We start from the raw sequence: 14,808 nt of genomic DNA on the forward strand, positions 1-14,808 counted from the left end.
TTTGTTTATATTAATTTGGATACATTAGTGCTTAAATTGTAGTACATAAATTCTGATGAATAGCTGCATGTATGACTCTCTCAAAATAAAACAACATTTGTATAAAAAGGTTATTTAAATTCCAAAGTTAAAATTAGAAAAATCTCTTGCGAATACTATTTCAAAGATTTTCTAAACAAAAACTTTATTTCAAAGCAAACTTTTTTCTTTTTATTAACTCTTTCATGCAAAAACTATCCCCCTTTGACAACAGTTCTGTTATTAGTTTCTCTCTCTTTCTATTTTTATCTTGCATTCTTTCTTTTTACAGAGATTCACAATAAAAACAATTTTCTTTCAGCAAAACTATGCCAAATATTTATGATAAGCGCAAAAAAAAAACTCGCCACTCTGAAGCAAACGAAATTGCAAAATGATGACCAAAAAAAACGAAATCACAGTTCCCATTATGTCGTTTTAGATCATTTGATGCAATCCCGATAGTTCTTTCACCAGATACTCCCTGAGATAGATTGAGTTGATGCGTTCAAAAAATATATCTGTGTTTCAGAAAAGGGGTATTAAAGGTTATAAAGCATAATATCCTTTCCACAAAACTCAACTTCCGCGCCATAATTGAAGTTGACACACAAAGGTAGAGACCATCAAATGATCTCATTTCCTTCGTACCCAGGAGTGATGCCCGGAATCGGAAGCAATCCCACACCCTCTAAATTGAGAAGCAACACAATGGAAACGGCTACTAAGATAGGAAATATACTATCTTTTTCGCTTTTTATTTCCTTCGCACGCTTATAAATTTTTCTCAATAATCAAACTAATGAAGATAATAAGAAGTGACTACAGCAACAATGCACACTGAGAAGAAAAAGTACGATCAAAACTTACAGAATATAGTAACATTTACCGAGCTTTGGGTCATTGGGAAGTCTGATCGTAACACTACAATTATTTTGGTGAAATTAAAATTAAAATATGGTATTTCAATATGTGATGAAGTTTGATAAATGGGGCAAAATTTGGAAATTTTAGCATAATGCCAACGAACAACCATTTATTCGATTAAATTTAATCACTGAGAAGAAAAAGTACGATCAAAACTTACAGAAAATAGTAACATTTACCGAGCTTTGGCTCATCGGGAAGTCTGGTCGTAGCACTATAATTATTTTGGTAAAATTAAAAATAAAATAGTGTATTATAATGTGTGATAAAGTTTGATGAATGAGGCAAAATTTGGTAATTTTAGCATAATGCCTCCACACGTATCATAAGAACCATTTATTCGATTAAATTTAAGTACGATTAAATTTAAGCACTGCAAAACTTACAGAATATAGCAACATTTACCGAGCTTTGGCTCACTGGGAAGTCTGGTCGTAGCACTATAATTATTTTGGCAAAATTAAAATTAAAATATTGTTTTATAATATGTGATAAAGTTTGATAAATGAGGCAAATTTAGTAATTTTATCATAATGCCTCCAAACGTATCATAAGAATCATTTTTTCGATTAAATTTAAGACGATTAAATTTAAGCACTGAGAAGAAGTACGATCAAAACTTAGAGAATATAGTAACATTTACCGAGCTTTGGCTCATTGGGAAGTCTGGTCGCAGCACTATCATTATTTTGGAAATATTAAAATTAAAATATTGTATTATAATATGCGATAAAGTTTGATAAATGAGGCAAAATTTGGTAATTTTATCATAATGCCTCCAAACGTATCATAAGAATCATTTATTCGATTGAATTTAAGTACGATTAAATTTAAGCACTGAGAAGAAAAAGTACGATCGAAACTTACAGAATATAGTAACATTTTCCAAGCTTTGGCTCATTGGGAAGTCTGGTCGTAGCACCATATTTATTTTGGTAAAATTATAATTAAAATATTGTATTATAATATGTGATAAAGTTTGATAAATGTGGAAATTTTTTCATAATGCCTCCAAACGTATCATTAGAACCATTTATTCGATTAAATTTAATTTGCAGTTTTTTATCTTTATTTTTTTTGCATTTTTCGTTGGTAACTTTGTATTTTGTATTTCAAATCACTTACGTTTCTTCGAAATCGCGTCTGAGAAATTTCAAAAATGAGTGCCTGTTTTTGAGTGTTTGAAACATGTCGATTGTCATTTATAATCAGTATATTTTTGAAGCGAATAAAATTTTTAATACATTTTAACCTTTGCATGCTTATAAATTTCCTTTAAATGCTTATAAATTTCTTCTGCATGCTTATAATTTTTTTTTCAATAATCAAACTAATAAAAATAATAAGAACAGCAGCGAGTCACACTGAGGAAAGAAAATATGGTCAAAACTATGAGAAGATAATAACATTTACTGCGTTTTTGGCTCATTAGGAATTCTGGCTGTATTGATTTGGTAATTAATTTGGTTTAAATAACGGTAAAATATAGTTGAAACGTGATAATTAATGTGTGATAAAATTTGGTAATTTTATCATGACACTTTAGAGTATTAGTTTAGACCACAAAAATTATTTATTCATTTAAACTATTACTTTATTACTTTCTTTTCGGTTTTGTATTTTTCTTTAAATATGACAAGAAAACTATAATTTTGAAAACCAGAGTTTTCATCCAACGGAAACATAAGAACGGAAAATTTTTAAATAAATAAACAAAGATTATGAATTTGAAATTAATGTTTAGTAATTAAAACTTAGACTGAGAAAAAAAGTATGGTCAACTATGCCGGAATATGGTAAAATTTACCGCGCCTCTGACTCAATGGGAACACCAAAACCCTTGGTAATATTTACCGTAAAGCTTTGATAGTTATTTAATTGAATTTAACTATAAAATATGATTTTATAATATGTGATATAGTTTGATAAATGTCGGAAAGTTTCATAACTTTTCCATGACACCTTATAGCACGGCATAAGAAGCATTAATTCGGTAAAATTTACCTTTCAGTTTCATGGAAAAATTTTTTTCAGGGATTAACTAAACAAAGTCAGAACACATTCAAATGACCTTATAATGGTTAAAAACTAACTGTATTAAATGTAAGTAAAATAACGTGAACATGTATTAGAGTATAGCAGAGTTTCCAGTGCTCTGCGAACTGGTAAGATTAAATTGTTTAAGGATAAAAATTACGGTTAAAAAATAGTGCACGGAGCTAAAAATTATAAAGTTACAAANTAGTAATTAAAACTTAGACTGAGAAAAAAAAGTATGGTTAACTATGCCGGAATATGGTAAAATTTACCGCGTCTCTGACTCAATGGGAACACCAAAACCCTTGGTAATATTTACCGTAAAGCTTTGATAGTTATTTAATTGAATTTAACTATAAAATATAATTTTATACTATGTGATATAGTTTGATAAATGTCGGAAAGTTTGATAATTTTTCCATGACACCTTATAGCACGGCATAAGAAGCATTTGTTCGGTAAAATTTACCTTTCAGTTTCATGGAAAAATCATTTTCAGGCATTAACTAAACAAAGTCAAAACACACTCAAATGACCTTATAATGGTTAAAAACTAACTGTATAAATGCAAGTAAAATAACGTGAACATGTATTAGAGTATAGCAGACTTACCAGTTCTTTGCGAACTTGTAAGATTAAATTGTTTAAGAATAAAAATTATGGTTAAAAAATAGTGCACGGGGCAAAAAATTATAAAGTTACAAACCTATTACAAATATGTAAGTATCAGCTTGTCTATATTACTGTTTATCAAATAACACCAATAACACCGAAACTACAAAATAAAAAAAATAGTCAATGTTTTAAATTAAATTTATAACTTTTATTTTTTTTCATGGCCATTTACGTGATATATATATATATATTTATATATATATATTGTTTCATAGTTTAACTCATAGTCGTTCATATAAAAAAAACATCAGTTTCATAACACTAGCCACATATCCATCTAGTATGAATTTGATAGTTTCGTAGTTTAACTTTTGCGCCATGCTAATTTTCTTGAGCACTTTATATGTTTTTCTAAAAGCTATGAAGTCGAACTTAAGAAGAATAAGCTGCTTTATTGCTTTGTTTTGTTTTAAATATAGATTAAAGCTTTAAAAGAAACCAATTATATTAAAGTAAAAAATTTATTACGGTCGTAACTTAATCTGTAAAATCTTTCCAATTCACTTTTTATTTTACTGCTGTTTTTTCCCCCTTTAAACAGTCATCAACGAATTTTTATGATTTAATTTTATGATTTATCAAACGGTTTATTTGTTTACAAAGTAAAATTTGAAAATCCAACTTGATGCTGTAGATTGTTGATTAATCAAGCTGTTATTCTGTACAGATATGGGGCTAAGCAAGAGCGCGTATATTGCCAAGACCACTTTATTAAATTTTTTTCGTTACAAACTAAGATAATTTCTGGAAATATATTATTATACATATTATTAATATTTTATATACTATTTTATATACTATTTTATATATTATTAAATATATTCATATACTGTTTAAGAACAAAATTCAGATTTGTTGTGTTAGGTTAGATTTGATGTGTGGATCCCCTTTAATTTTAAGTTAGAAATTATGTAAATTATTCCTAGCAGTGTGGTATATTTAATCATACAGTACTAATTGTTAGTTTTAAAAATTTTACTATTCTCTATGACTATTTGAGGAAATACTTGGTTTTCGTTTCACAAATTACATGAAATGAAGTTTTTCACAAGATATTATTATAGTTGAAAATTTTTTGGTCAACATCGAAATTATTCAACGTAATATGCTCATATAAATGTTCATGAATCCCAATTATTCCTTAATAACTTTTTAACGATGCAGATCAAACAATTTTTGCTACTTTTATTTGTGTTTTTAAAGCAAGTAAAAATAAATTTATTAGTGCTTATTTATTTAAAGGATAAATTGAGACAATAAGGGGAAGGGGATTAGCAATTGGATGAAAAGGTTTAAGAAAGCTGTATTATTAGTTATTTGAGCTTACTAAATCTAGACATTTATCTAAACAAATTAATGCCTAGATTTTTTTCTGAAATACTCGGGTTTACCTGTTTTCTACTATTATTTGTTACATAATTCTTCATAATTCAGTTTTTTATGTGAGTCTTTTATGTAATATTTTATAAAAGTTTTTGTGTTTTCGATTGCTAATAATATTATAAAATAATGACCAAAAATTCCCAGTTAAATATTAATATTCTTAGCAGCTTTTTTTTTAAATTTAGTGGTAAGAGTTTTTGCAAATGCAATTGAAACTTTTAACGCTCTTTTAATTAGGATATTCTCACTGTATAGACAATACTTTGAGGATTCAACTAAGCTTCCTTCTTATTTTAATAATTTCTGAAAAAATATCTTAAGATTTGGCATAGAAAAAACATTAATAGATACATGTAAATTCATATTACATTGACTTACATAAAAAATAATATCTAAGTTCACCAAAGAAAAAACAGTTTTACTGCGTCAGTTAACAGAAATAACATTATAAGAAAGGGAAAAAAAGCGCTCGATTAGAAAGAACTAGATAATTTACCGAAACCAGGTGTTTTAGATGACTTGCGAACATCTAATTTACGTAAAAGAATAGTAATGATTTTTACACGGTGTTAACGTTGGAGATAATGCACTTTACCGATATTCTTTAATATCGTACTTTCAAATTAAAAATGAAACTTTTTATGCATAATTAAATGCATGTTTATGAATTATACACAGGAAAGAATAAATTAAGTTAAGATTTTTTTTTCTTCGGTAAGCTACTTGAATACTAGGACTTGGTCAGTGATGCGCAATAGAAATTTGGATTTAATGCTTTACATTTGGAGACATTTTTACAGCTGAATAATTTTTTCTATTGACATAAATATTTTTAAACTGATTTTTCCTAATGACTAAATTATCTTCTTTTTTTTAAAAAAAAATAGCTTCATTGTTAATAACTAACATAATGAAGTTTGTTTGAGTGTTAGTAATTAATACAAATTTAAAGAAAAATCACTATTTTGAATGAGACAGTAAGAGGATGTAGAGGATATAATTTGTGCTACAGATTTTCCACTTCTTTTAGCTTCAATCATATTATTTTTTAGTCAAAAACCTGGGAAAAAATCATGTACTTGATTTTGTTTGGAGATATATAATTAAATTATTAAGTTTGAGAGATTCCCAAAAAATTACCGATGATTTTAAACTAAAAAAATAGATTAAGCAAAAGAGGAACAAAATCTAAATGTTTGGTTTGCTGAGTTTTGCATTGAAAAGTAGTTAACTAATTTCCACCTTGCGCAAAATACATACTAAGTTCTTCCAGAGAAAGAGCCACTGACTGGAAAGACTAAGAAATATTGTTTTCTGTCGCATTCAAAGCGAAATGTTTTCTGGGGTGTCTGTAAATTTTGTCTTCTATTACTGATACATGACAACATTGGTTATTTTGAAGATATAATTCAATACTTGTTTTGATATTGCCATGCAATCTTTCAACTTTAAAATTTGCTTCCTGAAAGTTGAAAAAATTTAAAAAAATTAGAAGCTGGAATAATTGGAAAATTTTTAAAATTCGTTTCCTAATCAGAATGCACCAAACCATATTTTACTACCTCTTTCCTTTTCTCTTCTTTTTCTTTTTTATTTTTTTTTTAATGTTTCTTATTCAAATTCATCGGTCATATTTCATGATTCCTGGTACATAAAGGTGGTCGTGAGATCGAATATTTCTGATGGCACCCGGTTAAAAGGTGCCCTTTGCTATAAAACTAATATTTGGAAGTTTTAGCTCAAAAAAATAATATTTATGTCTTATCTCCGAGTATCAAAATTGGGAAAAAAATATTTTTCTCAAAAAATAGGACATTCTTCACTACAAAACCCGAGGGTGATTGTAAAAACACAAATCTTGACATATTTTGTAGAAATGCTTTCAGTTTAAAATTGTATCCGTAAAATGCCATTGACAACAAAACAAATCAAAATATAAAAGGTGTTTTCTCTACACCAATAGCAAAAATAAAATTTTTTGAGGAAAGAGTAATTTTTAATACAGTTGGAAACTATTGTCAGCGGATTAAAGTGAGAAACTAAATAAAGGTTTTTTATGACAAGATACGCATAATATGATAAATAAACAAAATATGATATGTACAGTAATGACTTTATTTTTAGGTAATTCAATCATGTTAAACAAAGAACAGTAAACTACGATATAAGTAGGAAATAAAGTATTCAGGGTAATAATACATAGAAACATTTAAAACAGAAAATACTACCTGTTGCTTACGTCTTTGCCCACTTGAAAATACTTTGATTTCCATTTTAACTACTTTCAAGATATGTTCGAGATTTTTTCAAAGTTCTCTGTGTATTAAATTGTAGTAATATTTGAAAATATGTCCATTAAACCACAATTATGAATTCGGGTCATTTAAGCAGGGGTAATAAAATCTTTTCTTCCTTAAATCCTTTTAAATTTCTTTTAAGTTGTGAAATATGATAGAATACGCATCGCGATACGATAGAATACAATAGAATACGCACTATTAATAGCAGGACTGCACAATAGACTGTATATGTTTTAAATTTCAATAACCGTTTCAGAAAGGATCAAAAATAAATCTATACAACAACTTCGTAACTAAGTTTTTACTTCAACAAAAACACAAAATTATACTACATAAATACTTTACGTATATTAAACTATCAAACACTACTTGAACTTCACTAACTAACAAAATAAATCCAAATAAATAATAAACGTTCAACAAATTATTTGACACTACCAAAATTATCACTTAAGAAAACCTAACAAAAAAAATACTTAATGTCTAACTAACTGAATGCATATATGCAACGACACACGTGGGAAAATCAGGACATTTGAGTATGCCATGATGCATCACCAATCAAATTCGACACACACATGTGACGTCACTTGCGGGTATTCAATTATATCTGATCTGAAAATTGATTCCATATGATAATAAACCATGTCTTAATAAATGTAAAGTTAACACGCCAAAAACAACCACTTGATTAGGTCTATCTTTGTGATTTCAATTGTTTTCTTTTTCTCGAGTCACAAACCTCAATTATTCAAATTAATGCTCAAGACAACATCTAAAAATGACAAAATCGGCGGTTTTTAGAATAACCTTTCAACTCCTATTTGACCCCCTTAGGGGCAGAATATCAAAGAACATTTTTTTAGTGGGTGCCTACGTTGAAGAAGAAATTCATTGTCTAAAATTTATGTTTCTAGCTTCAGTAGATTAGAATCGGTGATGACGAATCGGTCAATCAGGACATATCTTTTTATAAGTACAGATTACAAAGTCATAGAGTTTAATGTTATGAAAGTTTCTTACATCAAGCTTCAGTTCTATAACCAATTTAAATTTTTTTTTCTGACATTTGTTGATTTTAGGCGCTTTTACTTTAAAACAAGTTGAAAGTATACAGTTTATTTTTATGTTTTCAATAGCTCTCAAAACAAAAATGTGATGACAACATGCAAGGTCAAAGTTTTTTTTTTCGTGATTGCTCTATTAAAACACGTGGTCTTTTTCAACTCTTAGCGCGATGAAGAGATGTTCAAGTGTATAGTGTTTACCTTTTTTTTATTTTATCCTCTGCCCCTATTTTCTCCTCCAAAAATTTCAGTTTTGTACCTCCTTAAACAAAAATCAAGACTGGATTGAAAACTGTTTCGTTACCCCCCACTAATGAATCTTCGGTAGTTGATTTGAAATTATTACTTGACGGTTCCTCCACAACCGGTTAAGATTTTTAAAATAGGCGATGCAATAGAATTTTTTATGCATTTATCAAATTATTACATTTAACAACAGCACTTATCCAAGTAATTCACAAATCAGACATTATATAGAAAGTAAAATGCACCGGACATAAAGTATCTTATTTCAATAATACTGTCGTAAGTATAATTGTCGTAAATATAAGATATGAAGTCATCGGAATTGAAAATAATAAGTAAAGTACATTTTGTAACGGCCCAGACTATTCACGTCGTAAAACAAAGTAGAAAAAGGGACAAAAAGAAAAGGTTTTAACATTTTCCGCATGTAATAATAATGCAATGTCATTTTACCTGCTTCTTACAAGCATTAACATCGTGATTTGATAACGTTTATCAAACCGTTATAGTAAAAAAAAAATGTATGTCGAACACAGACCTCCAAAAAGTACAAAACATTCATTTTTAGAAGAAAAAAACTGTATTTATATGAAATATTACTTTTATTTAGCTTAAGAATAGTAGAAATTTTAGAATTGTGAAATAATTTTAACCATATAATCGAACTTTTTTTCCACGTTTGTGGAAAGGAAATTGGAGATAAAAAATTATGAGATTATAATTTAAAATTTGCTTTAAGTTTCATTGATCAGAACTGCGGGATAGATTTTTACCGTGTTCAGATCTTAATATGCAATAGTTATCTATGAAGAAATAATACCTTTACTTTTAGCATTGGTAAACTAAAAAATTTCACTTAATTTCTAATGGTTAATCTATATATAGCATGGTTGTTATGACAGGGTTAATATTATTTGCTATAATTGTTTTCTATAGAGAATATAATAGTTTTAAAGGATATTTTGTGAGAGAAAACATTTACCTGAAACTTAAATTTTATAATATACGTGAAAATGCTACTCACTTGAATTTTTCTTCCTCAAAATAAGTTCCTAAAATAGTATTAAAATGATTTAGTATTTTTCTAAGACAACATGTTTTATGGAAAAAATGTATTTGTATAAATATGCATTTTAAAAAGAATTCTTTTCATAAAATGATAAAATATTTATAAAAAGAGCTCCGGGATGTTTTCTCCTTATAGAAGGAAAATAACAATTACGTAAGTCAGCAAGAAATCTTCTCTTGGGTTATTTTAATCTTTATTTTACTATAATGAGATTACCGGATTCGAAAAAAGAAGCAGTTCTTTGTTTTCATTTTGTTTGGTCATACCTGTGCTGGGTAGATTTTTGTTTTTGTACAGCTTAAAGAAAAAATAAACACGTGGTTGTAACATGTTTTTAATAAAATAATTTTGGAATTTTTCTTGTTATAGGGAGCCTAGATTCAAATCTTGAAAACATGTTTCCTGAACATAATGTTTTGCATGTTCAATATATTTAAGTCTAATCTATTTTATTATGGAGGTTATGCAATTCCCATTTGGCTTTTCGTCGGATGGATTTGAATTTGCTTTCTTTGCTATCAATTTATATCACACGGAAAAAAATTCTGTTAAAATTACCTTACTCAATTACAATTCTGGTAAAGAAAAACTCATAAATCTGGTAATAAAATCAGAATATATGGTTCTTAAAAGCATCAGAATATATTGTTTGATTCATTTGGTAATTTTCCTTTTCCGGTAATGGTTTACCGGAAATTCTGGTATTTTAAATTAGAGTTCCTATTACCAAACATTTAAAAATGTAAAACTGAAAAGTAAACTTATCCGAATATGATTTTTAAGGCATGCTCTAATGTATCATGAAACAAAATTTTCAAATTTTACTAAATTTACTCAATTATTTAGACATTATAAAGCTATAATGTATTGTTAACTTTACCAAAGCTTTATCAAGACCCTTCGATTATTAGTACCGAGATTTTTAGTGATTATATAGAGTCAAAACATGGTAAATTTTACAATATTCTGGTAGATTCAACCAAAAAAAATTTCTCAGTACAGTTAAAATGGATTGATTTCATATGGCTTATATAATCTAAAATTTACATTTTCTACTACGCATTAAATTTTATATTCCATCCATGAAGAGTAGCGTAAAAAATAATAATCACGAAATAAGACTTAATAAATTAGAAATTCGGGCTCCTCAAAAATAATTGGTAAAATATAAAGCATTTAAACAGACATATTATCTTAAAATTCTCAACCAAAAATATAAATTAGCCACGTCATATTAAACTATTTCATATATGCCAGTATAATAGTTTCGCATTTTAAACCAGTAACATCTATATTGTTGGAATATTTGAAGTCCTCAAACAATAAATAAAAGGCTTTTTAATGATTGGCAACAACTCTATTCTACTCTAAATTTATTAAACTGAACTACATAAAAATGTTTGTATGTTTTAAATTAACAATTTCATTGCTGTCGGAATCCCTTAAAAATTTAAAGCAAAAAACTCATTTTGAATAAATGCATAACTTAACTCCAACTGCTTACCATAATGAAAGCTACTGCGAGTTACTAAATATATGTTTGATGGAAAAATATCTACATTTTTACATTTGAAAGATGAGGCATCTTCATGGTTAGAATTTATATAATATGTTTTTGAATTTGTATGCAGAAATTGCATTAGTACGGGCATAATTAGTCGAATATTTGACAACATAGAAGATAAAGAGAAATGATGCAAGGCAACGACTGAATAATAAATAATCAAAATTATATCAAATATTTAATTTTCAGTTAATATTTATTATTTTTCTCCTTTCATGACCATATATTCAAATTTATTCATTGCTAAAAATTAATTCATTATATTCAATTTCTTAAGAATTATATTCTGATATGGGAATCAACGCGGTTGTCTTGGTAAGGTTCGAGATTTTTTAAATCATGAATTAATTAAATATAAAAAGTTGTTTATTCTATATGTGATTTATATTTTTTAACTCGCGTAAAAAAATATTTTATGTTTTAGAAGTAATATTTATGTAGGTATTGAATCAATATAAAAATATTACACTATTATATTATAATTGAATCACTATACTACAGTTAAGTAAAGCAGTTTCACATTAGCAAATTGTTAGTCAAAGGGTTATGGAGGTTTAGGCTTCGTAATTTCATGATCAATGGTCTGATGTAGGTAATGTAGTCAGCGTTGTGCACTGACTACGTTAGCTTTTAAGGTAAACTGGTACTAATGGATCTTTAGCTGGATAGACTTTAAACAGCCACAGTAGATTAACCCCCAGTAATAATAAGAACTATATCGTTACTTAAGCATTAGTTACAGAAACCTATGCGATTATTTATCTCAGAGTAAAAAAAAATAACAACCAGTGGTCTTGTTCCTAATCTGAACAATTACGGATAATTTCATTTCACTAAAGTAATTAACATTTGTTTAGTAGTAACAAATCATTAAATTTCTAGAAAAAAAAAATTTCTCATTCGTTGCAAAATACTTACGTCTTTTAGGCGGAGGATCTTGCAATTTCATGACAATGACAATGATAAGAATCATTACAATGATTGCTACAACCACGCCCACTAAAACACCGACAGCGGGTGACAGAATGAATCCTGAAGTGTCATTCCTTCCGTTACTCTCGTCATCCTCTTCATCCGTTGATGGTGCAAGAACGCCCAGATCAGTGGTTACTTCTCCTGAAACAAGAGAGATAATTAACGATACGGTCTCAAAGAATTCCTCCAGAAAGACACTATTACACTTGCATCGCAGGAATAAGCATTCGTGTTAGAATCCAGATGTGATTCTCGAAAGTGGTTTGGTACCATGTTTAGTTTTAGAAAATTTGGAGAAGAATTTTTATATATAAATGATGAAATTCTGTAAAATTTCAAACGAAGACTGATTTGAAAATTAAATGATATATCGTCTAAGAAGTATTACATTCAAGTAATTTTTTAAACCCACGCATTCTATAAGTTCTGGTTCCTGAAAAACTAGACACCTGTTACTTCCTTTTTTATTAGTGTTTCAGTTTTGAATCTTTTTCTGCCTTTTGCGAATAATTAGAAGAAATTTCTGACATTTCTCCTCCCCCAATAGACGTCTAAATCCTGTTTATATACAATAGACCCTGCTAACATCACCCTTTCTTAGGCACCCTATGGAAAACGTAAAAGAGATAGGCCGAGACCTACTTGACAAATATACATGCATCCAGATCAGTGCAAAGCACAACTAAATGGCTCAGGACTGGAGTGCCTTGGAAAAGAGATTTGAGGCCTTATGTGCCAGCTGGTGCGAAGAGGATTGGTAGGTACAGACGTTTTATCGGTACTGGGGTTACAGAAGGACTCCGGGTGTCTTTCAGTTTGTTCTACAAATGATTTTATTTCTCTTGACAGCCAACCTCAGTGCATCATTTTTCCATCTCAGTAAAGGTGATTTTTACTTAGTAAGAAGTATATTAAGCTGGTAAATTTTACTAGTATTATGTATTATTTCTGCTTGTTTGATTTACATTTTTTTTTATCAAGAATATAATTAAAACTATTTTATAATATTTTTTTTCAAATTTTAACGAAAATGTCCCATTTATAGAAACAACAAATATATGTGCATATTTTATAAAACAAAAGGGTTTAATTTGAGTTTTCACTTACTGATTAATGCAAATTTCTTGTAAGTTGTGTTTCAAGAAATATATATTATTTGTAACTATTTGTTTAAATTTGCTTGAATTTAAAGCACATTTAAATTGCATTATGCAGCATAATATACCAAGTCAAAATACGATTTATTTTTACAGATGTAAGAAAAAGTAATTCCAAGAAATTGTCAAAGAATATATTATACTTCAAATTTTATCAGCTAATTTTATAGTTTCAAGAAAGGGAAAAACATAACCATAAAACATATTGATTCTCACTCAGTGTAAGAAAGAATTGTCTCGATAACTTTTTCCTTTTCGAAATCTAAAATTCACAAAGCGACTTTTGCAGTAAAAATAACGAGAAACAAAGAGTTATTTCTTAAAATGAACACATTCACTATTCATTTCTCAGTCATAAAGATATCTGGTTATTGCAGTTTAGAGAGACTCGTAAATTTCCCAAATATCATTTCACCCTCAGTAATATAATGATGATTGCATGTTATTCTTGCATAACATAGAGTAAAGACATTTTATTTTAAGTCATAAAGACTTGAATAAGCTCTTTGATGTGAACAAAAACTAAAAACCATTTCTTTATTTTCAAGTACTTTATATTATCGCGAAGATTTAGGACACCTATCGAAAAGCATAAAGCTATGTATTCATAAAATGTGTAAGACGAGTATTTTAGTTATTATAATGTTATGTTTATTTCGCGCTTTTGAAATCTTTCTTTAAAAAAGAACTGTAAGCAAATGATTAAATTTAAGAGTGTTACAAAAGAGTTTAAATCATTTTATAAAATAATATTGTATTGTATTTGGAATGCATTGTTTGTTATTTTAAATTTATTTTATGCAGATAACTAAATTGTTTAGCTTAAAAAAGTAGCACAGCTTTCATTTAACGAATTGTAATATTATAGCTTGAATAAATTTTTATACACTTCTTCTTAAGCACTGCAGCAAATTACCAGACAAGGCTGTCTCAGTCAGTAAGATCTATTCAATGCTATATTTCTCCATGTGTTAACATCCAAGTCCTTTAACCGCTTCTCTGATCTATCTAACCATACAGTTCCAGGTCTTCCTCTTCTCTTTTTTCCCTCTGGCGTTTGGAAGATTCTTTATGGTAGGATTTTCATCACTATAACAAAATACACCCCTAACCACCTTTTTTGAGAAACCTTGATCACTTTTACGATGCTTGTATTTTTAGTGTAATTCATATTTGTAACAAATTCTCCAGATTCCGTTTTCTCTTACTGCACCAAAAAATTTTCTTAGTATTTTGTTTCTTGAATGTGATCAGTTTCTCTCCGTCTGCTTTGTTTATTGCCCAGCATTCGTTGCCATGTACAAGAACTGAATTTAACGTAAATATAAATAATAAAATATATATATATATATATATATATATATATATAACAAATACGTGACAGCAAAAA

At 28.1% G+C, this 14,808-nt stretch overlaps 1 protein-coding gene across 1 annotated transcript in view; it reads right to left on the reverse strand.

The window, feature by feature from the left end:
• LOC107446499 (neural cell adhesion molecule 2) overlaps window positions 1–14,808 on the reverse strand; it is a 201,233-nt gene that overhangs the window by 11,848 nt on the left and 174,577 nt on the right. The window contains exons 8-9 of the mRNA XM_016061170.3: window positions 12,205–12,402; window positions 9,678–9,705 (exon numbers count right to left, since the gene is read on the reverse strand). Of these exons, the coding sequence (XP_015916656.2) occupies window positions 9,678–9,705; window positions 12,205–12,402 (226 nt within the window). The remainder of the gene's footprint in view (window positions 1–9,677; window positions 9,706–12,204; window positions 12,403–14,808) is intronic.

The sequence above is a fragment of the Parasteatoda tepidariorum genome, chromosome 1 (assembly GCF_043381705.1).
Source record: "Parasteatoda tepidariorum isolate YZ-2023 chromosome 1, CAS_Ptep_4.0, whole genome shotgun sequence".
In the NCBI taxonomy this organism is placed as follows: domain Eukaryota; kingdom Metazoa; phylum Arthropoda; class Arachnida; order Araneae; family Theridiidae; genus Parasteatoda; species Parasteatoda tepidariorum.